Source organism: Sapajus apella, unplaced genomic scaffold (assembly GCF_009761245.1).
Source record: "Sapajus apella isolate SASKATOON/1434 unplaced genomic scaffold, GSC_monkey_1.0 scaffold96, whole genome shotgun sequence".
NCBI classification, from domain to species: Eukaryota; Metazoa; Chordata; class Mammalia; order Primates; family Cebidae; genus Sapajus; species Sapajus apella.
This window is the reverse complement of record NW_022437036.1, coordinates 377,479-403,448: the sequence shown is the minus strand read 5'-3', so window position 1 is coordinate 403,448 and position 25,970 is coordinate 377,479. Positions and strand designations below refer to the sequence as shown.

General features: G+C 55.9%; 2 protein-coding genes across 8 annotated transcripts; both read left to right on the top strand.

The window, feature by feature from the left end:
• The first annotated feature begins 1,047 nt into the window (after positions 1-1,047).
• On the top strand, positions 1,048-2,496 carry ABHD16B (abhydrolase domain containing 16B). The gene has a single exon (XM_032256966.1). The coding sequence runs from the start codon at positions 1,052-1,054 to the stop codon at positions 2,459-2,461; it is 1,410 nt and encodes a 469-aa protein (XP_032112857.1). The 5' UTR covers positions 1,048-1,051; the 3' UTR covers positions 2,462-2,496.
• A 2,178-nt stretch (positions 2,497-4,674) lies between these two features.
• On the top strand, positions 4,675-25,970 carry TPD52L2 (TPD52 like 2). Of its 7 annotated transcripts, none has more exons than XM_032256971.1 (9): positions 4,685-4,840; positions 8,270-8,415; positions 10,689-10,837; positions 13,302-13,361; positions 18,272-18,373; positions 21,523-21,549; positions 22,782-22,823; positions 23,742-23,790; positions 24,313-25,970. In XM_032256971.1, exons 1-9 carry the CDS (start codon positions 4,822-4,824, stop codon positions 24,406-24,408), a joined length of 690 nt encoding a protein of 229 aa, XP_032112862.1. In that variant the 5' UTR covers positions 4,685-4,821; the 3' UTR covers positions 24,409-25,970. The 7 variants fall into 7 exon arrangements, with proteins under 7 accessions (XP_032112865.1, XP_032112864.1, XP_032112867.1 ...); XM_032256970.1 differs by having other exon boundaries at positions 22,779-22,823; XM_032256974.1 differs by lacking the exon at positions 13,302-13,361 and having other exon boundaries at positions 4,675-4,840.

Genomic DNA, 25,970 nt, shown 5'->3' with positions numbered 1-25,970 from the left:
CTTTCCCAGAAGGCTGGGGTCAGGAAGACATGGCACCTGGCTGAGGGGCTCTGGCTGGGTTTGCAAAACTCCCTGATGGTAGCATTTCTGTTTCTGGTCTGGGGAGCTGTTGAGTCCCTTGAGCCACCCCCTCCCTGGGGCTCCCCCTGGTGGGCAGCCTCTGGCCCTGCCCTCAGGTGGGCTGGCCCTTTCCAGGGCAGGGGAAAAAGGGGGACCCACCAGACCCGTCCAGAAAAGGAGGTACAGCCTGGGAGTTGGTCGCAAGGAGGGACTGAGAAAGAGGAACCCCAGCCAGGCAGGACCTGTCCCAGAAGGTCACTGCTGCTCCTGGCAGCCAGTGAAAAGAGGATCCAGAAAAGGAGGGGCTTGTTTCTGGTCTGCACCCAATAAGGAAGGTGTACAGGGGAGGGGCCAGCAGGCCAAGAGCAAACGCTGCCTTTCTGGTGCAGCAGCAGCTCTCCTGGGGAGAGGAGATGTAGACCAGCAGACCCTGAGGCAGGGGAGGGAACCCACTGTGAGCCTGGCACAGGCAGAGGAAGCCTTGCCTTCTTCCTAGTGAGGCCCAGGCCCTGGCCCTGGCAGGGAGAAGTCAAGGCTGCCCCTTTCTGGCCTGTGAGGTTGCCCATCTCCAGTTTAAGGAAGAGGGAGGCTGGGCACAGGGATTCACACCGTATTCCCAGCACTGTGGGAGGCAGAGGCCAGAGAATGGCTTGAGCCCAGGAGTTCAAGACCAGCCCGGGCAGCATAGCGAGACCCCATTTCAATTTAATAAATAAATAAGGAAGAGGGAGGCAGTTGCTGCTCAAAGCACAGGTGGGAAGGCTGGGCCTGGAAGTGTTTCACTGGTGGGGTCCCGTCCAAGGGGGGACAGGCAGAACCCTGGGGCCATCATCTCTGGGAACCCTTTGTGTGCTCATCACCTAGCAACAGGATGCAGCCTCCCCTGGCCCTGGAAGGCCAAGTCACGAAGGCCATCAGGGCGGGCCAGTGCCAGCATGCCCTAAGACGGCTGGGTGCCCCTCGCGGAGGGGAGTGACCGCAGCCACCGCCCATGTGCATCATCTGCTTCGTGAAGGCGCTGGTGCATGTATTCAAGATCTACCTGACCGCCAGCTACACCTACACCTTCCGCGGCTGGCCCGTGGACTTCCGCTGGGATGACATGCGCGCGGCGGGCCGGAGCAGCAGCCACCGGGCGCTGACCTGCGCGGGTGCCGCTGCGGGCGTGTGGCTGCTGCGGGACGCAGCGCTGGGCGGGGAGGCGCCGGGGAGGCCTCCGTGCGGGGCGCGCAGCCAGGCGCAGTGCCTCCTGCAGCAGCTCCGCGAGCTGCCCGGCCAGCTCGCCAGCTACGTTCTGGCCCACTCACTGGGCCGCTGGCTCGTGTACCCCGGCTCCGTGTCCCTGATGACGCGCGCGCTGCTGCCGCTGCTGCAGCAGGGCCAGGAGCGCCTCGTGGAGCGCTACCACGGCAGGCGCGCCAAGCTGGTGGCCTGTGATGGCAACGAGATCGACACCATGTTCATGGACCGCCGCCAGGAGCCGGGCAGCCACGGGCACGGGCTGCGCCTGGTCATCTGCTGCGAGGGCAACGCCGGCTTCTACGAGATGGGCTGCCTGTCTGCGCCGCTCGAGGCCGGCTACTCCGTGCTGGGCTGGAACCACCCTGGCTTCGGCGGCAGCACGGGCGTGCCCTTTCCGCAGCACGACGCCAATGCCATGGACGTGGTGGTCAAATACGCGCTGCACCGTCTGTGCTTCTCGCCCGCGCACGTGGTGGTCTACGGCTGGTCTGTCGGCGGCTTCACGGCCACCTGGGCCACCATGACCTACCCAGAGCTGGGTGCACTGGTGCTGGACGCCACCTTCGACGACCTCATGCCGCTGGCGCTGAAGGTCATGCCGCACAGCTGGAAGGGGCTGGTGGTGCGCACCGTGCGCGAGCACTTCAACCTCAACGTGGCTGAGCAGCTGTGCTGCTACCCCGGGCCGGTGCTGCTGCTCCGACGCACGCAGGACGACGTGGTCAGCACCTCGGGCCGCCTGCGGCCCCTGCAACCTGGCGACGTGGAAGGCAACCGCGGCAATGAGCTGCTGCTGCGCCTGCTGCAGCAGCGCTATCCCGCCGTGATGGCAGGAGAGGGCCAGGCCGTGGTCACCCGCTGGCTGCGCGCTGGCAGCCTGGCGCAGGAGGCTGCCTTCTATGCACGCTACCGTGTGGACGAGGAGCAGTGCCTGGCGCTGCTGCGTGCCTACCGTGCACGCTGCGAAGAGGAGCTGCAGGGCGAGGAGGCCCAGGGGCCGCACGGACCCGGCTTTCCATGGCTGGTGGGTCAGGGCCTGAGGTCAAGGCGGCGGCGGCAGCTCGCACTGTTCCTGGCTCGGAAGCACCTCAAGAATGTGGCGGCGACTCACTGCAGCCCTCTGGAGCCTGAGGACTTTCAGTTGCCCTGGGGGTTGTGACCTATGTCCCTGTGGGGATCATGCACTGAAACACCTTCCTGGCCTTCCTGGTTCCCCTCCCCAAACCCCCAACCAGTAACCCTGGCCCTGGGGGGCCGCGGCAGGGGGCGAATGGGCAGAACACAGGAACTTGGTGCTCTCCTTGCTTTCCTGGGGCATTCTGACCTTCCCTCTGTTCTTCCTTGCTCTGTCCCCTCCTTTCTGTCTCTTCCTCCCACAAATACTTTTGGACGCCCCCACTCAGCTCCTAAAGGAAATGCAAAAATTAACCTGACCCAGTTTATGGCAGTCCAGTGTGATGGCTGCCTCTATCACCACAAAAGGATGATGGGAAGAGGGGCTGTGGGGTCACAGGGAGGAGCCCCTCGCCTGGCCTGGGTTACAGCTGGCTCCCAGGAAAACGATACCAGCGTGCGCTGAAAGCCTGTGCAAGCTGCTCCGTGAAAGGAGGACACGGGCATCACAGGGTTGGAGGCAGGTCTCAGGGGCTGAACATTCCCAGGAGTTTACGCTCTGTAGGGCTCCCTCCCACCTCCAAACTATGGGTTTCCGCACCAGGGCATTCACAGATGGACTGCAGACTCACATGGTGGCATGTGAGACTACAGGGGACAGTACTGGGTGTCCCCGGGAGCCAGGCCTGGGCTGGACTTTGTTCCTGGCTGAGGGATGCAACACAGAATGAGAGACAAGGCCTCTGCTCACCACCGTCTGTAGTGTCACGTCTCTGCGCTCTGCCCTGAATTGCCTGAAGCAGGCTGTGCTTGTCCCTAGTCCCTGGGCTGGCCTGGTTGGGTTGAGCAAAAATCTTTGGAAAGAAAGGAAGGCAGGAAATGAAGAAAACGTTACTGAGAGCACCAGAGCAGGATAAGGCCACTATGGTGAGAGACTCCGGCCTGTGCGAGAGTACCAGGAAGACACCCGTGGGAGGAGGTGGCCAGGTGAAGGAAGAGGCAGTGGGAGGAGGGTCCAGAACCACCCCTGGAAGGCTGGAAGGCCAGAGTGCAGTCCTGAAACCTCACATCCTCAAGGGCTTGAATACCATTTAAGGCTTTTCTTCCAGGAGCAAATAGAAGCCAAAGGGAAGTTGTGGGACTTGTTCTTTTCGTGGGGCCAGCTGCCTGGTGGTTACATGCCTCTCCTCTGAGATCAGGCATCCTGTTCCAGAGTATCCTGGTAGCACTTGCCGAGTGACCTGGGGCAAGTCACTTTAACCTCAGCTTCCTCATCTGTGGAGTGGGGAGGGCCCAGCGTTGCCTGGGTCGCGGTGAACAGGAAGTGAGACAAGCCCCGGGGTGCACGGCACACTGGCCCGAGCTGCAGGGTCCACGCCCAAGGCTGGCAGAGTAGAGGACTTGAGGAGCCGAGTCACCTCCAGTCGGGTCTCGGCCGCCCGGTGGGCAGCGGCGCCTGCAGGGCGAGGGGCAGAATCGCGGTCGTTTTCAGCGCAATCCGCATACCGTAAAAAGTCCCCATCAAAAGGACAAACTAGCCGGGCGCTGTGGCTCACGCCAGTAAACCTAACACTTTGGGAGTCCGAGGCGGGTGGATCACCTGAGGCCAGGAGTTCGAGACCAGCCTGGCCCACGTGGAGAAACCTCGTCTCTACTAAAAATACCAATATCAGCCGGACGTGTTGGGCGCACCTGTCATCCCAGCTAGTGGGGAGGCTGAGACAGGAGAATCCCTTGAACCTGGGGACGGAGGTTGCAGTGAGCCGAGATCGCACCACTGGACTCCAGCCTGGGCAACAAGGGTGAAACGCCGTCTGGAAAAAAAAAAAAGACAAACTAAAAAACAGAAAATAAATACAGGACTCACGGGGAAAGGCTGACCCCCAAAGTCAAGGGTCGGGCTGGAAAGGATCTCACGGGGTCAGCGTCGGAGCCGCCCAGGCGCGCGAGCCCCGACACTAGTGAGCAGCTGCATCCGCCCCGGAAGGTCCCCGGGGCCCTGCGGTGGCTTTCCACAGCGCCATGTTGGACGGTCCTCCCACTTCCCACCCCGCCGCGCTCCCGCTACCCTGACCGTTCTACCTGCGCATCTCGCTGGTGCAGTCAACCTGGAATGGATTCCCTCCGAACCCCTCCTCCCTTTCCGGCTTCGCCCGCAGTTTCGACCTATCGGGTTGAGTCAGATAAACCGGGACGGGCCAAACAACGCTCTCATTGGACATCACTGGTGGGGCGGGAGGAGGGCGGAGCCCGCGCCCGAGCGGAAGTAGCCGTCGCGTCGCTGATTACGTAACGTTGCGGGGCCGAAGCGGTTCCGCTGGCTAGTGTGTACGCGGCGAGCCAGTCCCGGCGCCGCCCGCTCGGCTCTTTTACCGACCGCGACAGCGGTCCCGACGCCGCCTGAACATGGACTCCGCCGGCCAAGGTACCTGCGGGGCCCGGCGCCTCCGCCGCAGATGGGCCCCGGCCGCCGGGTGTGCCCCTCTCACGGGGTCGCGTGTGCGACTCTGGGTCTTCTCAGCCTCTGCCCGCCCAGCCCTTGCTCGCCCCCTTCAGCTCCTGGGCCGCTGACCTCGAAGCTCACCATGGTGGTCGTGTGCGTCTTTCGCCCGCGGCCCAGACCTCTCGCTAGGCTCTCTCCAGCCGCCCTCCCGGTCTTCTCTGGGACCTCTCCGAGGTCTGGTTCCCTGGCAGCTGCTGTTGCTCCCGTATTTGGGTTCCCTCGGTCCAAGCAGGTCTCACTTATGCCGCCCCCCCGCCCCGCCCCGCCCAGTCCTTGCTTGCTCTGCCACCGCGGGGTCCCTGCGCTCCCCTTGGGTGGCAACTCTGCTCGGAGCTCAGCCTACTTAGGGGTTGCCTCATGGAGAGGGGTGGAGGGAGTCAGGGGCACCCCCAGGATACCGTACTTGTTTCCAGAACAGTCACCTCGGAGCAGTACGAGATGGCCACTGAGGGATATGGAGCGAACCCAGGAGATTAAAATCTTGAGAAGATGGTACACGTCTGTTTTCCATTTTGGGCTCTAGAGAGGGATGCTAAGTTTCTACGTTGAGGTAACCACACAGGATAAGTTCAGGAAGCTTTTCCACCGTTTAATCTGCAGCTGCATATTAAGCATTATATATGTGTGTGTGTGTATACACACACACACATATATTTGAGAGAGATTCTTGCTCTGTCGTCGGGATGGAGTGCAGTGGCACCATCTTGGCTCACTGGATTCTCCTGCCTCAGCCTCCCAAGTAGCTGGGACCACAGGTACGTGCCACCATGCCCAGCTAATTTTTGTGTTTTTTTTTTTTTTTTTTGGAGCCGGATTTTGGCTTTTTTTACCCAGGCTGGAGTGCAATGGCGCGATCTCGGCTCACCGCAACCTCCGCCTCCTGGGTTCAGGCAATTCTCCTGCCTCAGCCTCCTGAGTAGCTGGGATTACAGGCACACGCCACCATGCCCAGCTAATTTTTTGTATTTTTAGTAGAGACAGCGTTTCACCATGTTGACCAGGATGGTCTCGATCTCTTGACCTCGTGATCCACCCGCCTCTGCCTCCCAAAGTGCTGGGATTACAGGCTTGAGCCACCGCGCCCGGCCAATTTTTGTGTTTTTAGTAGAGACAGGGTTTCACTCTTTTGGCCAGGATGGTCTCGATCTCTTAACCTTGTGATCCACCTTGGCCTCCCAAAGTGCTGGGATTGTAGGTGTGAGCCACTGCACTAGGTTGCATATTCAGCATTATAATTCCTGGGTGCCGCTCTGTTCTGCGAGGCATTTATTTATTTATTTAGAGATAGCATCTGCCTCTGTCACCCAGGCTGGAGTGCAGTGGTAGCTCACTGCAGTCTTCAACTCCTGGCCTCAAGCGACCTTCCTGCCCCAACCTCCCGAGTAGCTGGGACTATGGGACTACAGGTGCACCACGCCAGGTTAATTGGTCTTTCTACTTTTTTGGCAGGGGGACGACAGAATTTTCGCTCTTGTTGCCCACGCAGGAGTGCAATGGCATGGCCTTGGCTCACTGCAACCTCCATCTCCTGGTTCAAGCTATTCTCCTGCCTCAGCCTCTGGAGTAGCTGGGATTGCAGGCATGCACCACCATGCCCTGCTAATATTTTATTTTTAGTGGAGATCGGGTTTCTCCATGTTGGTCAGGCTGGTCTTGAACTGCTGACCTCAGGTGATCTGCCTGGTTTGGCCTCCCACAGTCCTGGGAATACAGGCATGAGCCACTGCTCCTGGCCTCATTTATCTTTTTTCAAATGGAAGAGAAAGGCTGGCCGGGCGCGGTGGCTTACCTATAATCCCCATGCTTTGGGAGGCTGAGGCCAGTGGATCACTTGAGGTGAGGAGTTTGAGACCAGCCTGGCCAACACAGTGAAACCTGGTCTCTACTAAAAATTTAAAAATTAGCCAGGCATAGTGGTTCGAGCCTGTAGTCCCAGCTGCTTCAGAGGCTGAGGCAGGAGAATTGATTGAACCTGGGAGGTGGAGGTTGCAGTGAGCGGAGATCACGGCACTGCACTCCAGCCTGGGTGACAGAGTAAGACTCGTCCCAAAAAAATAAAAAAAAATCAGAATCAGTTGATAAAACAGTGGATAAACTTCACTCATTAAGCATTTGTCAAGTGCCAAGAAAGTGCACAGCTCCAGTCCTATGGGACATTTGAAGGGAATGAACTGCAGCCAGCTTTTAAAAAGGGTATCTTTGTTAAGTGCATTCAATCTGTTTGTTTTGTATTTTAATTGAAAAGGCATAGTTTTTTTTTTTTTTTTTTTTAAATAATTTCTTTTCATATCAGAACAACTTGTTAGTAGACTCCTTAGGATTTATAGAGTTGACAAACATGTCTGTAATTAGGGACACTTGTACATCTTTTCAATCTATGCTTTTTATTTTAACTTACTTTATTTTTTTGAAACAGAGTCTCATCGTTGCCCAGGTTGGAGTGCAGTGGTGCAGTCTTGGCTCACTGCAGTCTCCACCTCCCAGGTTCAAGTGATTCTCCTGCCTCAGCCTCCCGAGTAGCTGGGACTACAGGCACGTGCCACCATGCCCAGCTAATTTTTTGCATTTTTAATAGAGAGGGGGTTTCACCATGTTAGCCAGGATGGTCTTGATCTCCTAACCTTGTGATCTGCCTGCCTTGGCCTTCTAAAGTGCTAGGATTACAGGCGTGAGCCACCATGCCCAGCCTTATTTTAATTTACTTTTAAGGTTGGTTCAGTGGCTCACGCCTGTAATCCCAGCACTTTGAGAGGCCAGGGTGGATCACGGGGTCAGGAGTACAAGACCAGCCTGGCCAAGATGATGAAACCCCGTCTGTACTAAAAGTACAGAAAAATTAGCTGGGTGTAGTGGTGGGCACCTGTAATCCCAGCTACTTGGGAGGCTGAGGCAGAGAATTGCTTGAACCCAGGATTTAGAGGTTGCGTGAGCCAATGGCGCCATTGCCCTCCCGCCTAGGTGACAGAGTGAGACTCCATCACAAAAAAAAAAAAAAAAAAAAAAAGTGGAAGATCTGTTAGATCAAGCTGCTTTCTTTGTAGCAAGGGTTTCCTGCCTCTGAAGATAGTATTCTCACTGGGAAGGTGGAATTAGGGTTTGGCTGTCTTGGGCCAGCATTTCACGTGCTCTGAAGCAGCACAGGTGGTACTGGATTTTCATCTCAGGTGGCCTGAGGTATGGCTGCCCAATAACACCCAAGCTGTTCTCACAGACCTTTCAGAGAAGAGGTGTGAGTCTCTGGGGTCTCCCTCCCTCCCACCTTTGGTTTTGTCCTGCTAGAGACCTCTCCCGTATTTACTTAGAAGTAAGTAACTTACTTGACACTTTCTGGCCTCATTTTGTCTCTGGCAGATATCAACCTGAATTCTCCTAACAAAGGTCTGCTATCTGATTCCATGACCGACGTCCCTGTCGACACAGGTGTGGCTGCCCGGACTCCTGCTGTTGAGGGTCTGACAGAGGCTGAGGAGGAGGAGCTCAGGGCTGAGCTGACCAAGGTGCTGTGGCTTGGCTGTCTGTTCTTGCGTGAATTGGCGTTAAGGCCCTCTTGGATTAATGAGAGGCCAGGTTACTGGCCATATTCCAGAGGAATTGCCTTGGGTGACCACCTACCCGGCTCTGCCTTCCCACAGATAGTGGGGCTCTCTTTGTATGTGCCCAGCTCCATGCACTGGACTCAGAGCCACCTGGCAGTAGAGGCTGGGCATGACTTCCTCCCCACACCTCTGCCTGGTCCTTCCCGAGTGCTCCAGGGAGAGTATTCACACACAAACTGCCTCTGAGCAGCCATCTGCTGGGAGTGTCTCTTTTGGAATTAACACTTGATAATCTTGTTTTTTTTGGGAGATGGAGTCTTGCTCTGTTGCCCAGGCTGGAGTGCAGTGGTACAATCTTGGCACACTGCAACCCCCGCTTCCCAAATTCAAGCAATTCTCCTGCCATACTCTCCTGGGTAGCTGGGACTACAGGCACCCGCCACCATGCCTGGCTAATTTTTTGTTTTTAGTACAGATGGGGTTTCACCGTGTTAGCCAGGGCGGTCTCAATCTCCTGACCTCGTGATCCACCCCTCCTCAGCCAGGTATGAACCATCACACCCAGCCTAATTTTTATATTTTTAGTAGAGACAGAATTTTACCATGTTGGTCAGGTTGGTCTTGAACTCCCAGCCTCAAGAGATCTGCCTGGCTCAGCTTCCCAAAGTGCTAGGATTGTAGGCTTGAGCCACGTGCCCAGCCAAGAAAGATAGTTTTTTTTTTTGTTTTTTTTTTTTAGGACAGAATCTTACTCTGTCGCCCGGGCTGGAGTGTAGTGGCATGCTCTTGGCTCACTGCAGCCTCCACCTCCCAAGTTCAAGTGATTCTCTTGCCTCAGTCTTCTGAGTAGCTGAGATGATGGGTGCACACCACTACGCCTGGCTAATTTTTTTTTTTTGAGACGGAGTTTCACTCATGTTACCCAGGCTGGAGTGCAATGGCGCGATCTCGGCTCACCGCAACCTCCGCCTCCTGGGTTCAGGCAATTCTCCTGCCTCAGCCTCCTGAGTAGCTGGGATTACAGGCACGCACCACCATGCCCAGCTAATGGTTTGTATTTTTAGTAGAGACGGGGTTTCACCATGTTGACCAGGATGGTCTCGATCTCTTGACCTCGTGATCCACCCGCCTCGGCCTCCCAAAGTGCTGGGATTACAGGCTTGAGCCACCGCGCCCGGCCCAATTTTTATATTTTTAGTAGAGATGGGGTTTTGCCATGTTGGCCAGGTTGGTCTAGAACTCCTGACCATAGGTAATCCGCCTGCCTTGGCCTCCCAAAGTGCTGGGATTACAAGGAAGAAGGATAATTCATCTTTTTATTTTTTTGAGATGGAGTTTCACTCTCGTTGCCCAGGCTGGAGTGCAATGGCGCAATCTTGGCTCACTGCAACCTCCACCTCCCAGGTTCAAGCGATTCTCCTGCCTCCCGAGTAGCTGGGATTACAGGCGAATGCCAGCACACCTGGCTAATTTTTGTATTTTTAGTAGAAATGGGGTTTCATCATATTGGTCAGGCTGGTCTCAAACTCCTGACCTTGTGATCCACCCACCTCGGCCTCCCAAAGTGCTGGGGATTACAGGCACAAGCCATTGAGCCCGGCCAGGTTTTTCACCTTTTTAAAAACGTGCCCAGTCCCGGGAAAGAGCTTGGACAAGCCTGGCATGGTCATCTTGGGTCATTCCTCATGACTGCAAATGGACACAGTGATTGGTAGCGCTACCAGAACCATTTAGCTCAGGGGCATGGGACAGTTTTCCGGAGTCAAGTTCCTGGTACCAGATTAAAACAGATGTCTGCTGGCTGGGTGCGGTGGCTCTTGCCTGTAATCCCAGCACTTTGGGAGGCCAAGGCTAGTGGATCACCTGAGTTTGGGACTTCAAGACCAGCCTAACCAACATGGCGAAACGCTGTCTCTACTAAAAATATTAAATTAGCCAGGCGTGGTGGTAGGCACCTGTAATCCCAGCTACTCGGGAGGCTGAGGCAGGAGAATCGCTAGAATCTGGGAGGCGGAGGTTGTGGTGAGCCGAGATCGCACCATTCCACTCCAGCCTGGGCAACAGGAGCAAAACTGTCTCACAAAAAGAAAATCTGCTGTAGACACTATTCCTAGGATGAGTTAATGCTTTGGTAAGCGGAAAGTTCTTGTGTAACTCTTCTGGCACTGTGTATGAGGATGTTAGTCACTTCCTGCAGTAGTGATGGCGCATCATGTCAACTGTGTGCTTTGCAGGTGGAAGAGGAAATTGTCACTCTACGCCAGGTCCTGGCAGCCAAGGAGAGGCACTGCGGAGAGCTCAAGAGGAGGCTGGGCCTCTCCACCCTGGGGGGCTTGAAACAGAACCTGTCCAGGAGCTGGCATGATATGCAGGTCTCTAACGCGTAGGTACCTGCCCCAGCTGCACGCCGGGGGGCTGGGGAGAACGTGGAGCACAGATGTGTTTCTGGCTGGTGGTGGGGGGAGTGTCTTCATGCTTAGGGATGAGGTCCAGCCATGGAGTTGAGTAGCCTGTTTGGAAGGAGCCAGTGGGAGGCTCTGAGCTCTTGACCCAGGGACTCTGCCTTTTTTGTTCAAAGAGCTTGGAGTCTACATGTGTTTTATTTATTTTTAAATTTTTGTGTATTTATTTTTTTGAGACAGAGTCTCTCTGTTGCCCATGGTAAAGTGCAGTGGCGTGATCTTGGCTCACTACAACTTCCACCTCCCAGTTTCAAGCAATTCTCCTGCCTCAGCCTCCAGAGTAGCTGGGATTACAGGTGCCCACCACCATGCCTGGCTAATTTTATATTTTTAGTAGAGACGTTTTGCCATGTTGTCCAGGCTGGTCTTGAACTCCTGACTCAGGTGATCTGCCTACCTTGGCCTCCCAAAGTCCTGGGATTACAGGCGTGAGCCACCACACCTGGCCTTTTTTTTTTCTGTTTTGTGATGGTCTCACTCTGTCACCCAGGCTGGAGTGCAGTGGTGTAATCATGACTCACTGCAACCTCAACCTCTTGGAGTCAAGCAGTCCTTCCATCTCAACTCTCTAGTAGCTGGGACTATAGGCGTGCACCACCATGCCGGGCTAATATTTTCACATTTTGTAAAGACAGCGTCCTGCTCTGTTGTTTAGGCTGGTCTGAAATTCCTGGGCTTAAGCAATCCTCCTATCTCCGCCTCCCAAAATGCTTGGGATTACAGGTGTGTGCCACCACACCCAGCTTATGTGTTTTAAAAAGGCAGATGGACACACTGGCAAGTTGTCCAGGTGGAAATTGATAGGAAGAATGTGTTTCAGGGTCCAGACTTGAGAGAGCACTGATCAGGTCTTTGGCAAGAATGGTTTTTCTGTGGTCCTTACTGTGGGTGTGGCATGGTCACAGCCCGTGACCCAGATTTGACCATATGGGCTGGGCTCAATGGCTCATGCCTGTAATTCCAGCACTTTGGGAGGCTGAGGTGGGTGGATCACTTGAGGTTAGGGGTTCAAGACCAGCCTTGCCAACATGGTGAAACCTCCTCTCTACTAAAAATACAAAAATTTGGCTGGGCATGGTGGTGTGCACCTGTGATCACAGCTGCTGGGGAAGCTGAGGCAGGAAAATCTCTTGAACCCGGGAGGTGGAGGTTGCAATAAACCAAGATTGTGCCATTGCACTCCAGCCTGGGGAACAGAGCAAGGCTCTGTCTTAAAAAAAAAAATACAAGGCCGGGCGCGGTGGCTCAAGCCTGTAATCCCAGCACTTTGGGAGGCTGAGGCGGGTGGATCACGAGGTCAAGAGATCGAGACCATCCTGGCCAACATGGTGAAACCCTGTCTCGTACTAAAAATACAAAAAAATAGCCAGGCACGGTGGCACGTGCCTGTGGTCCCAGCTACTCGGGAGGCTGAGGCGGAAGAATCACTTGAACCCAGGAGGCAGAGGTTGCAGTGAGCTGAGATTGTGCCACTGCACTCCAGCCTGGTGACAGAGCAAGACTCTGTCTCAAAAATAAATAAAATTAAAAAAAATATATAGATATGATCATATTGTCCCACAACCCTAGGACCTCTGACCTTTTATGACTGCGTGGTCCTATAACCCTGGGATCTCTGTCCCAGATGTGGCCCAGCTCTCTGAATTTGGGGCATGCTGCTTTCTCACTTGGCCCTTTCCACGTGGCTTTTCTGAAACATAATCTTCAAGGTGGGGGCGGGCATGGAATGTTTCCCGGAAGCCATGTTCCCACAGAAAGATCAAGTCACGCTTCATAAATCTCACGTATGAAAAGCCCATGTTTGGGGGCCGGGCGCGGTGGCTCACGCCTGTAATCCCAGCACTTTGGGAGGCCAAGGCAGGTGGATCACGAGGTCAAGAGATGGAGACCATCCTGGTCAACATGGTGAAACCCCGTCTCTACTAAAAATACAAAAAATTAGCTGGACATGGTGGCACGTGCCTGTAATCCCAGCTGCTGGGGAGGCTGAGGCAGGAGAATTGCCTGAACCCAGGAGACGGAGGTTGCGGTGAGCCGAGATCGTGCCATTGCACTCCAGCCTGGGTAACAAGAGCAAAACTCCATCTCAAAAAAAAAGAAAAAAAAAAGAAAAGCCCATGTTTTTATCATAGGACATCATAGGTTTTGAATCCCAAGGTGTTTTGGAGCTATGGGCTGTGCCCTTCCAGTCCCCCGAAGCTCACCTGGCGGCCTGGGGCCTGCACAGGGCGTGTTGGGGCCGTGGACCCTGTTCTCGGGCTGTCTGTGGAGCTGATGTTCCTGTCAGCTGGTCCTTCTTTGTCTTCCTTGGAACCTCACCTGCAGTTTGAAGCCTGAGTTAAAATTGTTCTTCTAAATAATTCACTGGAGACTTTCTGTTTTTAGCTATGTGAAAACTTCTGAGAAACTTGGAGAGTGGAATGAGAAGGTGACCCAGTCAGACCTGTGAGTGCCTGTGCCCTCAACACTGCTCCTTCCTCCTCTCCGCCTCAGTCGGGGAAGGGGGCTGTGCACGCTTCACACAAAGCTTGTTTTGGTGTTTGCTGGCTGTATTTTCTTAATGTTACTTTTCCTCTCTCAGCTAAACTATCCTTTAAACTTTTGTGTGACAGGGAGTAGTAGCTGAAGGAAACTGTCTCAGCCACCTGACCACACTTAAAACTCCCCTCTGCCTAACACATCCCTTAGATAAGAGGCCTGCACTGGTCCTGGCTTCATCTCTCACTAATAGAGCTGCTTGGCTTCCCGCAGTGCACAAACCGGACAGCAGCACTTGGCCTGATTGTGTTGGTGTCAAATTTTTGTTTGTTCTAACCCTAACCATTTTCCCTGCTTAGCTCCAGCTGGTGGGTCTCAGAATTCCTTTCATCCTTTAGAGGTAGTTCTTGAGTGGAGGGTGTGGTGTGGGATGTGCTGGTGGAATTCAAAGTCCTGGTGGTCTGGGAGGCGCCACACTGTCAGAGCATCAGCCAGTGTGGATTCAGTGTGGATAGTCGTATATGTGTGTGTCGGGTGTAGTTCAGAGTGACTCCTAATGTTTGGAAATCCTTCAACTAGATAATTGCACTTCATCGATTTGTGCTCTGATATGATTATAACTTCTTTAAACTAAGTAGAGAAATATTTTTAAACAGTCTCTGTGGGAGTTTTCTATCAGTTATTTAGAAGGAAGCACTGTCATGGTTGCCACGGAAGACGGGCAGAAAGTCCTCCTATGTTTGAAAGGAAGCAGTTGCTGGCAAGCTTGTCTTGAAGGTCCTGGGGGGCCAGGATGGCACTGTGTGTATGTGGAGCCTTTGTGTCTGGTGTCACAGTGGGGGGCGGTGTCAGGACCTGGCAGTTTATGGGCATGGCTACAGCAGCCAGCTGTTGACCTAGGTATTCTAGGAGGACTGGCAGGCTATGTCTTTAGGGCTGCATTGAACAGTGACTTTGCTGGGCTGCAGGTGTTTCTTAGGTTGGGACAGAGATGGCCATCCTTGCAGTCTGGGCATAAGGCAGATGCACAGTGCAGAGTCAGTCTGCAGGTAGTCTTAGGAGACTTCAGTGCTGTTCTGTAAAACCAACCAACAAAAAAAAGCTGCCAGGATTGTATTCCAAACAGTGTTTCAGAGGGCTTGCTTACACCACTCAGAATCCTGACCTCTCTGGAGAAACCTGTGGCTCAGCATGGATGCATATGGCCGGTGCGTCACCTGGCAGAGGCCATTTCCTTAAGGTTTCACCCCCAGTTCTGGGGGGACACCTGTCAAACTGGCAGCTCCAGAGTGGAAGCGTTTCTGTCCCGACAGCCCTGGGGGAGCGGGGGTGGACGGGGTGGATGGGGCGGGGCAGGGCATGGCAAGGCAGTGGTCTCTACCTGGGCATCCCAGGTGGAGGGCGATGGTCTCTACCTGGACATCCCAGGCGGAGGGCGATGGTCTCTACCGGGACCGCCCAGGCAGAGGGCGATGGTCTCTACCAGGACTGCCCAGGCTGAGGGCGATGGTCTGTACCAGGATGGCCCAGGCGGAAGGGACGCGGCTCGGCAGGTGGGGCCTGAGGATGTGGCCGAGGCGTGTGCTTCTCCTGGCTGGTGCCTCTCCTAGTCAGGTTTCAGGAGATGGGCTGCGGGCTGCCTCCACTGCCCAGACCTCTTGCAGAGGAATGCAATCAAAGCTCCCTGCATCCTGACCCACTTGTTTGTAGACGGTTTCAGCCAGGGGCAGCCTGGAGGATGGGAAGGAGTGGAGTGGAGTGGGTGGGTGGAGTGCTGGTGCTTGGCCCTGTGAGGCTGTGATGCGGCCACGTTCTCCTCAGAGGGTCATGTCTGACTGCGGGAGCAGCCCTCTTCTGTGAGTGGTGAAATGAATGCCTTGTTGGATTCTATTTACAGGCAGAGCTAACTAAGAGTTGTTTTGGTTGTAGGTGACAGAAAGCGTGACTCAAAGTAGCATCAACCAAACGGGGGGTGGGGAGCACTCACCCAGCAGAGAAGCCCCAGGGAGGGAGCAGCACTCACCTGGCAGAAAGCCCCTGCTCCAGCGCTGCAGCCTAGCAGTGTGGCCCCGTGTGGGTCTCCCTGGACCAATGGCTGTGGCCTGGGAGGTGGTATGCTCTGGCTAGGCCTGGATCTCCTGTCCACCCTGCGTGGGAGTGGGGGCAGCCACCAGAGGAAGACTCAGGAGAATGGGAGCACCAGGATGTTCACCAGATGCCCTGTGCTGGCCAGGGGACAGCCCACTGGCCGTGGGACGAAACTGCTCTGTCCAGGGCTCTCTTCCTAGAAGATCTTAGGAACTCCCAAATGGGTGTTGGCTGGCGTTGCCCGGCTGGGCGCTCTCAAGTGCAGCTGAAGGCGGTTACTGGGTGCAGATGCTGAGCCCTGCCCCTTCCTCCTGGGCCCAGCTTCCTCTTCTGTCATGGAGTAATAACAGCCCTGCCTTCTGGTTTGTTTGAGGAGTGTGTGTGCCTGTGTGTTGGAGGCTCTCAGAACAGACTTGCAGCCCTGCGAGCCTTGGAAGGAGCACCTCAGTTGCTGCCGCCACCACTTCAGAGGCCCAGGATGGGACTCAGAAGGGAAAAGGAGAGGTCAGAGCCGTAGCCGTGTTGTAGGAAGAGAAGGCCCGGGAGGCGCTGCTGGGGGCTTCAGGCCGTGCAGGGGATGCCCAGTGCTTCCAGGGCCGTCTGAAGTTTAGTTAGGAGGTTCATATTTCCAGAGGAGGTTCCCTTGTGACCCCTTGTTCTCACACCCAAACAATGCGTGGGCTGTGGAGCCACCAGGGCTTGAGTGTGGTTTATGGCATGGCACAGCAGGGACCACAGTGGCCCCTCGTGTCAGCGTGACCCTCAGGACCCTCCTCCTCCTCGGGCGGGTGGTTCTTACCCACCCACAGGTAACGCTCAAGACCCCTGTCTCATTCTGAAGGCAGTGCCAGGCACAGGTGGTGGTTTTCTCTCTGACTTCATTTCATCCCCACTCTTTCAGCACAAATGCAGGTGCTGTGAGGACCTTAGAATCCTCTGCTGCAGGTGACTTTGCTTCAGCAAACCACAGAACGTTCATGCTTTTGTGCATTTGTTATTTCAGGGAAAATCAAGGTTGAAGAGGTTTTCAGAATTTGTATTTTTGAAACTAAATGTAGCAGGTCATTAGTTATTTATACCTGGTGTTTTATTTAAAAACAACAACAAAAAAACAAAAACAGCCATGGTTCCATCCGCACAGTCTGGATGGGAAAGTGCATCCTCTGGGCCGGGCGTGGTGCCTCACACCTGTCATCCCAGCACTTTGGGAGGCCGAGACGGGCATATCACCTTAGGTCAGGAGTTCGAGACCAGCCTGGCCAACATGGTGAAACCCTGTCTGTACTAAAAATACAAAATTAGCCGGGCGTGGTGGTGGGTGCCTGTAATCCCAGCTACTTGGGAGGCTGAGGCAGGAGAATCTCTTGAACCCAGAGGCAGAGGTTGCAGTGAGCCAAGATCGCACCACTGCACTCCAGCCTGGGCGACAGAGTGAGACTGCATCTCAAAAAAAAAAAAAAAAAAAAAAAAACTGCATCATCTGGGTAGGCCTTGGGCCGGGGGCCTGAGCAGGCACCGAGTGGGCACGAGAGCCCAGTGCTGGGATGTGCTGTCAGCGCTCACTTGCTGTGTCCCACAGTTGTGTCAGCTGCTGGGGGCTGGAGAGTAGCAGCACTCGGCTCCCACGGGGTCTCCTGCAGGGAGTGCTTCAGAGGGCTTGTGAGTGAGGGCCCCAGAAGGCTCGTCGTGGTGCCTGCTGGGAGCTGGTGTCATCAGCGGGAGTGGGAGAAGCTTGTGCCTTCTCTGGCACCCATTCCAGATGCCACCCAGTCAGGACCTGGGCATGCTAGCTCTCCAGGTTGGCACTGGCAACACCGGGATGGCCCTGGGAGCCCGTCTCTATTCAGCCTTTAGCTCCCTGACTTCATTCAGGGGGGAGCTATGGTGAGTGGCTGTGGGTTCACATTTTGGTTGTGGGCTTTGTTACTGGAGGCTGCCATGTTCTGTGCTTATGGTGGCAGCTGGATGTGGGCCAGAGATGTCAGGTGCTGACTTGTTACGGTGGCCCGCGTGTCCCTGCAGCCGCAGCATCCTGTCTGCTGCCCTTGGCTTCTCCTGTGGATGCCGAGGCCCTGGAAATTTCGTTTGGTGGGATGCAGCATGTGGGTGGACACTTGGGGAGCTGGAGGGGATGGAAGCACAGCCTTCACTAGGGGCACTGTGAGAAGAGGCCTGGGAACAGAACTGTCCCATGTCCCCGTGGAGCACACAGGGCCCCTGGTGGGCCGCGTGGCCACGCTGTGAAGCTCGTCTCCCACAGGCCTGGTTGAGCTGCTTTTTCTCCCCTCAGCATGGCCTCGTGGGAAGAGGAAAGGGGACCTGTACGAATGTGTTAGGGTTAAGGATCTGAGAGGCCTTTCTGCTCTGGCGCTGCCTACACGCCTGCACCTCAGGGGGCCCATCGCTGTCTAGCAGGCAGATGGGGTGTCTTCTCTGTCATCAGAGGGGCTGTGAGAAGTCAGGAGAGCAGGCTCAGTAGGTGTCAGGTGAGGGGTGGAGTTGGACTGTGAGGTGAGAAGGCAGCGTTATTGCAGGGCTGTGGAGATTCACAGTGTTGCTGAGAGCTCCTGGGCCAGCACAGCACGGGCTGCTCCTCGCTGCAGGGGCCTCTGGGGGCCGAGGGGCTCTGGGCCTGCACCCCTCCGCAGCCACCTGGCGTGCATCCCCCCCCCCCCAGCTCCAGCTCCTTTCCTTGGTTTCCCTCGGGCTCGCTCCCAGTGCTTTGCTTGGCTGTGGGTGGTGGCCCACCCATGGTGTCTGGTTGGTTTAACTGGTGTGTATTCTTCCAGCTACAAGAAGACTCAGGAAACTCTTTCACAGGCAGGACAGAAGACTTCAGCTGCCCTGTCCACAGTGGGCTCTGCCATCAGCAGGAAGCTTGGAGACATGAGGTGAGACCTGACTCTGACCCTGCTGCCCCGAGACCTGGCCAGGGCCAGTGCGGGGTGAGGCATTGGAGGCGCTCCAGGAAGCCTGCCTGGAGATCAGGGTGCAGGCGAACTGGCTCAGGGCTGTGGCCGTCATGGCCCCCGACCAGTCTGTGTGCAGACCCTTGCCTGGGACGTTCCCATTGGCTGCTGTTCTGCCATTTCTTTTTATTTATTTATTTTTAAGATGGGGTTTCACTGTAATGGCCAGTCTGGTCTTGAACTCCTGACCTCAGGTGATCCACCCACCTCTGCCTCCCGAAGTGCTAGGATTACAGGCGTGAGCCACCGTGCCCGGCCTGTTCTGCCATTTCTGTGTTCTTCAAGGAGGGTGGCTGCCGGTGCCGTTGGGTGACTTGTAGTGCTCGGGGTTGGTGAGGGAGGAGTGTGCTCCTTGACGCCTCATTGAGAGGCAGCAACCCCAGCCTGGGGGTCGGGGCAGGGTGGGACCCAGGACAGGTGCCCGGGTGGCGCTTCCTCAGGGTGTTGCCCAGGCCTCAGAGAGTGCAGTCAGACACCAGGAGGCCCTGAATGAGCCTTCTGTCCTGGAGGCTGGTGACAGCCACCTGGCCGTCAGAGGTCCCTCAGCAAGCAGTCCTGGGCCCAAGGACTGAGCAGGGGCCGGCGCTTTGTGGCTGGCACATCTGCCCTGCCTGCCCTGCTCTGGGCTCCTTGACCAGAGCATGGTGATGAGGGGATAGAGCCAGAGGCCTGGGTATGATGCTCAGCTGGGCTACCTCCTGGCTGGGCCTTGGTCGGGCCTTCCTTCACAGGGCTGTATGAGTGGATGATGTGGGTTGTCCCTGTCACCGGCATGTTCCACCCTCTGGGTGCTGCTGCCCACCCTGCCCTGCCCCCTTTCCCATTCTCAGAAGTGGTCTTCTGGCTTTTGGATCTCAGGGAGTGCCTCCCTGTAGCTCTGACCCAATCATAGCAAAGGTGGGTGCGGGGTTCCTGCAAGGCCAGTGTGCGGTCACAGCACTGACCCCCCGAGTCCTCCCCTCTTCCCCTCTTGTGGCCCATGCAGGATTCAGAGATAGGTGTATCTCCTGCTGGGCTGGCTTGCTGCTCCCTGTCTGCCTGCCTTAGGTTAGGTGTGTCCTGCCTTCCAGCCTGGGGTTGCCAGGCGGGGGTCGTCCCGCACCCGTCCCTTCCCCTGACCACTGAGCCAGAGGCCAGGACACAGACGGCCACACACCCAGGGACCCACTCTGCCAAGTAGAGGGCAGTGCCCAGTAGCTGTGCCCACTTTTCATTTTGTTGTTTTGAGGTAATCTACCCTCCCGTCCCTGCAACTTTTATTTCAAGAGGTGTTAAACTGGAGAAGCTGCACAGTCATCAGTATGCGACGTGTGTGTTTCTTCTGTGAACCCTCACATGTCCAGGGCTCCACGCTCCCTAGCAGCTGTGACTTGGGGGTCCTTGTGGGGCACCCTACAAATGCAGGTCTCCCCATCCGCTGAGCTCTGGACCCACCTCCTGAGCTTCAGCTGGGCGCGGCCTCCCAGGGCTGTTTCTTGCTTAAAACGCCGGTCTCAGCACAGAGCATCTTCAGGAAGCAGCAGGTGTCTGCAATGCCTGAGTTACGCCAGCCATCAGGAGGCGTCTCGCCACCGTGAGTGTCCTCACTCCCTTTTGAGTTTCTTCAGAGTGTCATGGTGGAAATCCAAGGGGCAGGCAGAGCCTTGGCACTGACTGGAACAGCCGTGCACAAGCCAGTCCTGGCCGTTTTGATCCGCGCAGTTCTGTGTGCGGCCTGTTTTTCCCGGGAAGCACAGGGACACAGTCTGGGCTCTCTGTTCCCTCTCCTCTGACGGGGAGAAAGGCTGTTGCTCTCCTCAGGCCTGGTGTAGCCTCAGGGTGTGGCTGGGAGTGAGCAGAGTTCCTGTTACAGTGACTCTGGCACAGCTCTGTCAGTGTGTCCGGCCACACTGTGTCACGTGTTTGTACGTGTGCCCTGGTACATGGGGCTGCTGGGGTGAGCGGGGCCTCAGGCTGACCTGGGAGGAGCCAGCTCGCTCCAGTTGGCTGGCCGTGTCCACGGTGCCCGTGGTGATGTCCTGTGTGCTGCTGTGCCTTGCCCTGCTTGCTCTTCTGTTTGTGTTTGTAGTGGTGGCGTAAACTCTGACATCTGCCGCCCCTGGTGTATCCCCTGCATCTCCAAGCAGTCACAGGTGGTTTCTGAGGTCTGGGCCCATTAACATCTTGACTTAGAGACTGAGATTGAGAGCTCTCTACTCCCTGAAAGTGAAAGTTAGGCTCCGGGAGGGCTACATCCTGCGTTAGGGCCGGTTAGACCCAGCAGACCCTCCTGACCCTTGGGTGGAAGCCTCTTGGGCCAGCTGCCAGCACCCACGTCTGTGATGGGGCTGGGGGAAGGGGCACTGGATGCAGGTCAGAGAGGGGTTTACACCAGGGTCGGTCACCGTCCGGCTCCGTGGTCTCCTAGACAAGGTACCTGCCCTCTCGGAACCTCAAGTGAGTTGAGCATTTGTGGATTCTTCAGTGGTTCCCTCCGTGTCAGAGTGGACCTGGCTGCAGTGCCTGGTGGCAGCTGCCCTCGGACACACAGGTTTCCAGGCTGGGGTCTGCATGCATGGATGGAACTCAGGACAGACGTGATCAGCGCGAGGGGTGTCCCACATCCTCCCACAGCTGGTGCGCTTTGGGGCACACAGGCTGCTCTGGTTCTATGGAGCTGGCCAAGCCCAGCTGTGGTGCCGTGGCACGTTTCACACCTTTGCGCGGCTGGATGGGGCCCGTCGTGCTCCAGGTGCTGTGGCTTCTTCTCTCCAGCCTCCAAACGGGTGTGTCCTGGGACGTAAGGTGTGGCCAGGGCATGGACGGGGGCCTCTTGTGCACAGCCACAGGGCTGAGCAGTTGCTAGTCATGAGCTCACGGGTTCTCCTGTTGAGTCAGGATTTGAGGAGACTGGAGACAGGGCTGCTCTCCCTGACCGTGTGTGGACTGGAGGAGCCATCCTGGAGGGTTTTCCCCTGCCAGGCCTTCTGAGCATGAGCGGGGGGCTTGGGGCTCCCCACAGAGCTGTGAGTGGGTGCTGGCCTCCCTTGCTTATGCTGCGTTTCCTCTTCTCTCCTGCTGCCACCTTCCAGGGCTCATCCATTCTCACACTCCTTTAGGTAAGGCCGAGCCTGGACACCTGTGGAAGACTTTTCTGTGAATCGGGGCAAGGTGGGCTCTGGCAGGGCCTGTGGGAGGCTGTGCTGCTGGATGGTGGGTAAAAGTGGGATCAGCCCTCCCAGCGGTGCCAGCCAGGCGGTTGCTGCATCTCGGGGAACAAAGCAGCAGCATGGGATGGACGCAGAGGTCCCCCTGGAACGCCCCCAGCCCCCGGCACTTCCACGTCCCCTCCTTGTGGCTTCCCACCGAGGCTTGCAGGCCACCTGCTCCCGGGTCAGTGAAGAGCGGACCTAACCTGGTGTCCACTCCTCAGAAAGGGCATTTTCTTTTTTTTCTTTTTTTTTTTTTGAGACGGAGCTTCGCTCTTGTTGCCCAGGCTGGAGTGCAATGGCGCGATCTCGCCTCACCGCAACCTCCGCCTCCTGGGTTCAGGCAATTCTCCTGCCTCAGCCTCCTGAGTCGCTGGGATTACAGGCACACACCACCATGCCCAGCTAATGTTTTTGTATTTTTAGTAGAGACGGGGTTTCACCATGTTGACCAGGATGGTCTCGATCTCTTGACCTCGTGATCCACCCACCTCGGCCTCCCAAAGTGCTGGGATTACAGGCTTGAGCCACCGCGCCCGGCCTAAAAAGAGCATTTTCATTTGGGAGAGCCGTGCCGACCCTCTCACCGCCCTTCCTGCTAAACATGAGTCCTGTTTCCTGGTTTTCCTTCAGATCGAGTTTTGTCATGTTTATGACCTGAGAGGGTAGGTGCTCCTCCCACAGGGCCCGACCGGGGCGTCTCCAGGCCAACCCCGGCGCTGCCGCACGCGCCCTTCTGGCCAGGCCCAGAACAACCTGTGATTTCATGTTTTTACATGACCTGGTGGTTTCTTTTTTGCCAAAAGGCCCTTTAACTTGCTGAAGTCAAGTAAGGACATCTGAAGGCTATTTGTACCAAATACTTTTCAAAAGCCCAGGCCTGGTCCCCTTCGAGCTTCCCTACGGCACTGCTCTCCGCCCCCCGTGCTGTGCGCTGGGCAATTTGGGGTGCCCCCATGAGGCCGAGGGAGGACCCTGGGGTGGAGTTTTCCTTGGGGGCGTTATGTGGAGGGGCAGGCAGCTCTCGCTAACTGCTGGGAGTGGGGAGTCCCAGCGCTGGCCATGCCCGCCAAGTTGGGTTGTGTGTGGACCTCGGTGTTAACTCTTGCTTCCTTCTCTGCTTCTGCCATGCTTCCAAGCAGCAGCTACTCCATCCGCCACTCAATAAGTATGCCGGCCATGAGGTAACGTATGCTGCTCGCTGCGGCTCCAAAGCCGGGTGGCTCTGGTGGGGGTTGGGGCAGCTCCCACTGGTCAATCCTGACCCTTCCCATATCCCTGGATTAATTAAGGATGCCATTCCCTTGGCAACCTCCGGAGGGCTGAGGACTGGGAAAGACCCCCTTCCAGGCTGGCGAGGAATCCTGGTAGGGGTCAGGCTCTTACCCTGCAGCCTCCAGAGGAGATCCTTGTGTCAAACTGGGCCATGTCCTTTCCAAGTCCTGGCCCTGGCTAGGGCGCGGTTCAAGAGGCTTGCACACGGATCATGGCACTTGCTCTCAGGACACGTCACAGGGCTCAGCCTTCATGGAAACACCCAGAGCTGTGGTCTGTGATTCTCAAGAGAGCCCTGTTCTCCTTGTAGGGACTCTGGCTGGGTGTTGCAGACGCGCTGGCCTCTGGAGGCCCTGGGCCTGGGGCGGGTATCTGGTTGTGTGGGAGGGACGGAGTGGGATGGAGCTGGCCTGCCCTGCTTTCTCCTCCTCTGTCTCATCAATCACTCTGCTGTCCCAGAAGCGTCCTTGGTTTTCCCTTCAGTTCTCTAGAGATGTGCGTGAAGAACCCCTGACTTCATAACCCCAGTACAAGAGCCAAAGGTGTACCTTTAGGGTATAGCACAGAGGGGCCGATATCCCCAGCTGCACAGTCATGGGGTTTTCAGTGGCCTTGTTTGATGTCTGGGCCTGTCCCTGTGGTTGTTGGGCCTGGGCCACCTCACTTCTGACCTGGGGAGTCTCTGGAATGTCCTGGGTGTGTCACATTTTTGCAGTGAGATCTTAGGGACCCTTTGCAGGCTGGCCCTCGCCCGAGGCCCTTCAGAGTCAGGAGGGCAGCACCACCATTTGCTCTTGACAGCAGCAGTCTTCCCTCTCTCTTTAAAGGAACTCCGCAACCTTCAAGTCGTTTGAGGACCGAGTTGGGACCATAAAGGTAATTGAACCAGGACTGTCCGGCCGATGTTCTTAACGGGTGTGGCCTGTCACTCACAATAGCTTGTCACCGTTTAGTCATTGTGGATTCACATGCAGTTGTAGGAAGTAACACACAGGGGGCCTGTGCCCCTCACACAGGCCTCTCCTGCGATAACATCTTGGTAAGCACGTAGTGCAGTCTTGCCCTCAGGATGTAGAAGGCCTCCCCACTGCATGTCCTGCTATCTCCTGCCCTACCCCCGGCAACCGCCAGTCCACTCTCCATTTGTATAATGTCATTTCAAGAATGTCACACACATGGAATGGCACCGTGTGGCATCTTGGCATTCACTGTCTTCTTTCAGCTTAGTGTTCTCGAGGCATGTCTGGGCTGGTGCCCGCCTGGGATTTGCTCCCTGTCACTGCTGAGCAGTGTTCATGAGACAGAAGCTTTTATAGAGCATTGAGCATGGGCCTGGGATCTGCCTCCGGTGTGTACTCTGTCTCAGGTTTTTCTTTCTTGATCTTTTCTCTCCTGTAGTCTAAGGTTGTGGGTGACAGAGAGAATGACAGTGACAGCCTCCCTTCCTCAGCGGGGAGCGGTGACAAGCCCCTGTCGGACCCCGCACCTTTCTAAGCCTGAGGTTGCTTCGCCCACCGCAGAGCACACGCAACACACCCTCAGCATCGCAGCCGCAGCTCTGCGCAGCGGAGCAGCCAGCCAGGCGGATGAGCAGAGCTGGCTTGGAGGACAGTCCCGCCCATCCACACAGAGATGCGGCTGCTGCGTTCGCATGAATTAGTGAACACAGTCTTGTACACAGACGTTTTACACTAAAGTTTGTAGATGAAGCAGATCACTGTGCTGTGTCCTTCCTCAGGGTGCAGGAAGTGGACGGGGAGGAGGCTTTCAGAGGAGTGAGCCAAAGCCCATGCTCCCTTTGGGAATCTTGCTAGCCCATCAGAATGTCCAAGGATTGAAGAGTCCTAAGCATCAAATAAGTGGCATTTTCTGACCTCTTCCTCCTCCTCCTTCCCTGACTCTCAGAAGGAATGCAATCACCCGGCAAGTCCTACCTGTTCGCAATTTTTTAATCTCAAAATGCTGAACCAGAAAACTGTTTTCTGAGACCCCCCCAGAAAGGAAACTGATCAGCAGCAGCTGCCTAATTGTTCCATTAATCTAGCTTTAACGGAAGCAAATTCATTGTTTTTTAAATGCAGTGGACTTTTCAAAAATTAAAATTAGGCAAAGCAGCTTTAGCCTCATAGACAATATTATTTCTTCGGACTCAAGCTGAAATGCAAGCCTTACATTGCCTTATGCTTTATTTCTTTGTAATTTTCGTATGTATATAGGTGAGGGTTCCTTAATGGCTGTGAGCACAGCGGGGAGTGTTAAACCAGCCTGCGTGGCAGCCTGTTCAGTTGGGTGTTTTATTTCATGCTCACTCCATCCCAGTGTACAAAACCTGCCTGTCTTCTCAACCTTGGCCGCTCCCACTGGCTGCCCCGCTCTGCCCCAAAGAGCTCTGGGGATGGGAGGGGCCAAGAGAAGGAGAAGCTTGTCTTTAGCACCTTTCAAGGAGCTGTGCCCCTTCACAGTGCTGCTTCTGCATGGGCTTGGCCCGGCTGTCTGGCAGTCATCAGTGACTCCAGCCCGCCTGTTTTGATGCACTGGGATGAAAAAACCCCACAGGTCAGGTGGAGGGTGGGGCGTGGGCATCAGCCAGGATTGCTGTTGCCTTTTCTCATGAGCCACAAAGATCTCTTATTTTTATACGGTCAGACCCCGACAGCCTGTCTTACACCGGGGCCCCGCGTGTCAGGTGGTGTGGTCTGCAGGGGCAGCTCTGTGCCTTGGTGGCTCTAGGACGCTGAGGGCTTGCCTGCCGTGTACACGGCTCTGCCACTCCTGAGGGGGAAGGGCTGTTCAGCTCAAGGTGCTCTGCTTGTAGAGCCTGTGTCCTCTGACAGCCATGTCCCCAGACAGTTCAGACACTCTTGGGGACGGCACTCCACACACGATAAAGACACGGGCTGGGGAAGCCCAGCACTCGGTGCCCTTTTTCCGGGTGTAAAATTGGCCTGTGGGATGTGGTGCAAAGGCAGGCTGCACAGGTGTAACTGATGGATCTCTTCCTTAACGTTGTAATAATGGGTAATTTGTCAATAAAGCATTCCTTAGGGGAAAGTCCA

Excerpts from the sequence above, each read along its gene's own strand:
- ABHD16B (XM_032256966.1), top strand. The coding sequence starts at position 1,052 with ATGTGCATCATCTGCTTCGTGAAGGCGCTGGTGCATGTATTCAAGATC.
- TPD52L2 (XM_032256977.1), top strand. Across the intron at positions 10,838-13,301 it reads GATATGCAGGTCTCTAACGC|CTATGTGAAAACTTCTGAGA; the intron begins GTAGGTACCTGC and ends TTCTGTTTTTAG. Across the intron at positions 18,374-24,312 it reads AGGAAGCTTGGAGACATGAG|TCTAAGGTTGTGGGTGACAG; the intron begins GTGAGACCTGAC and ends TCTCTCCTGTAG.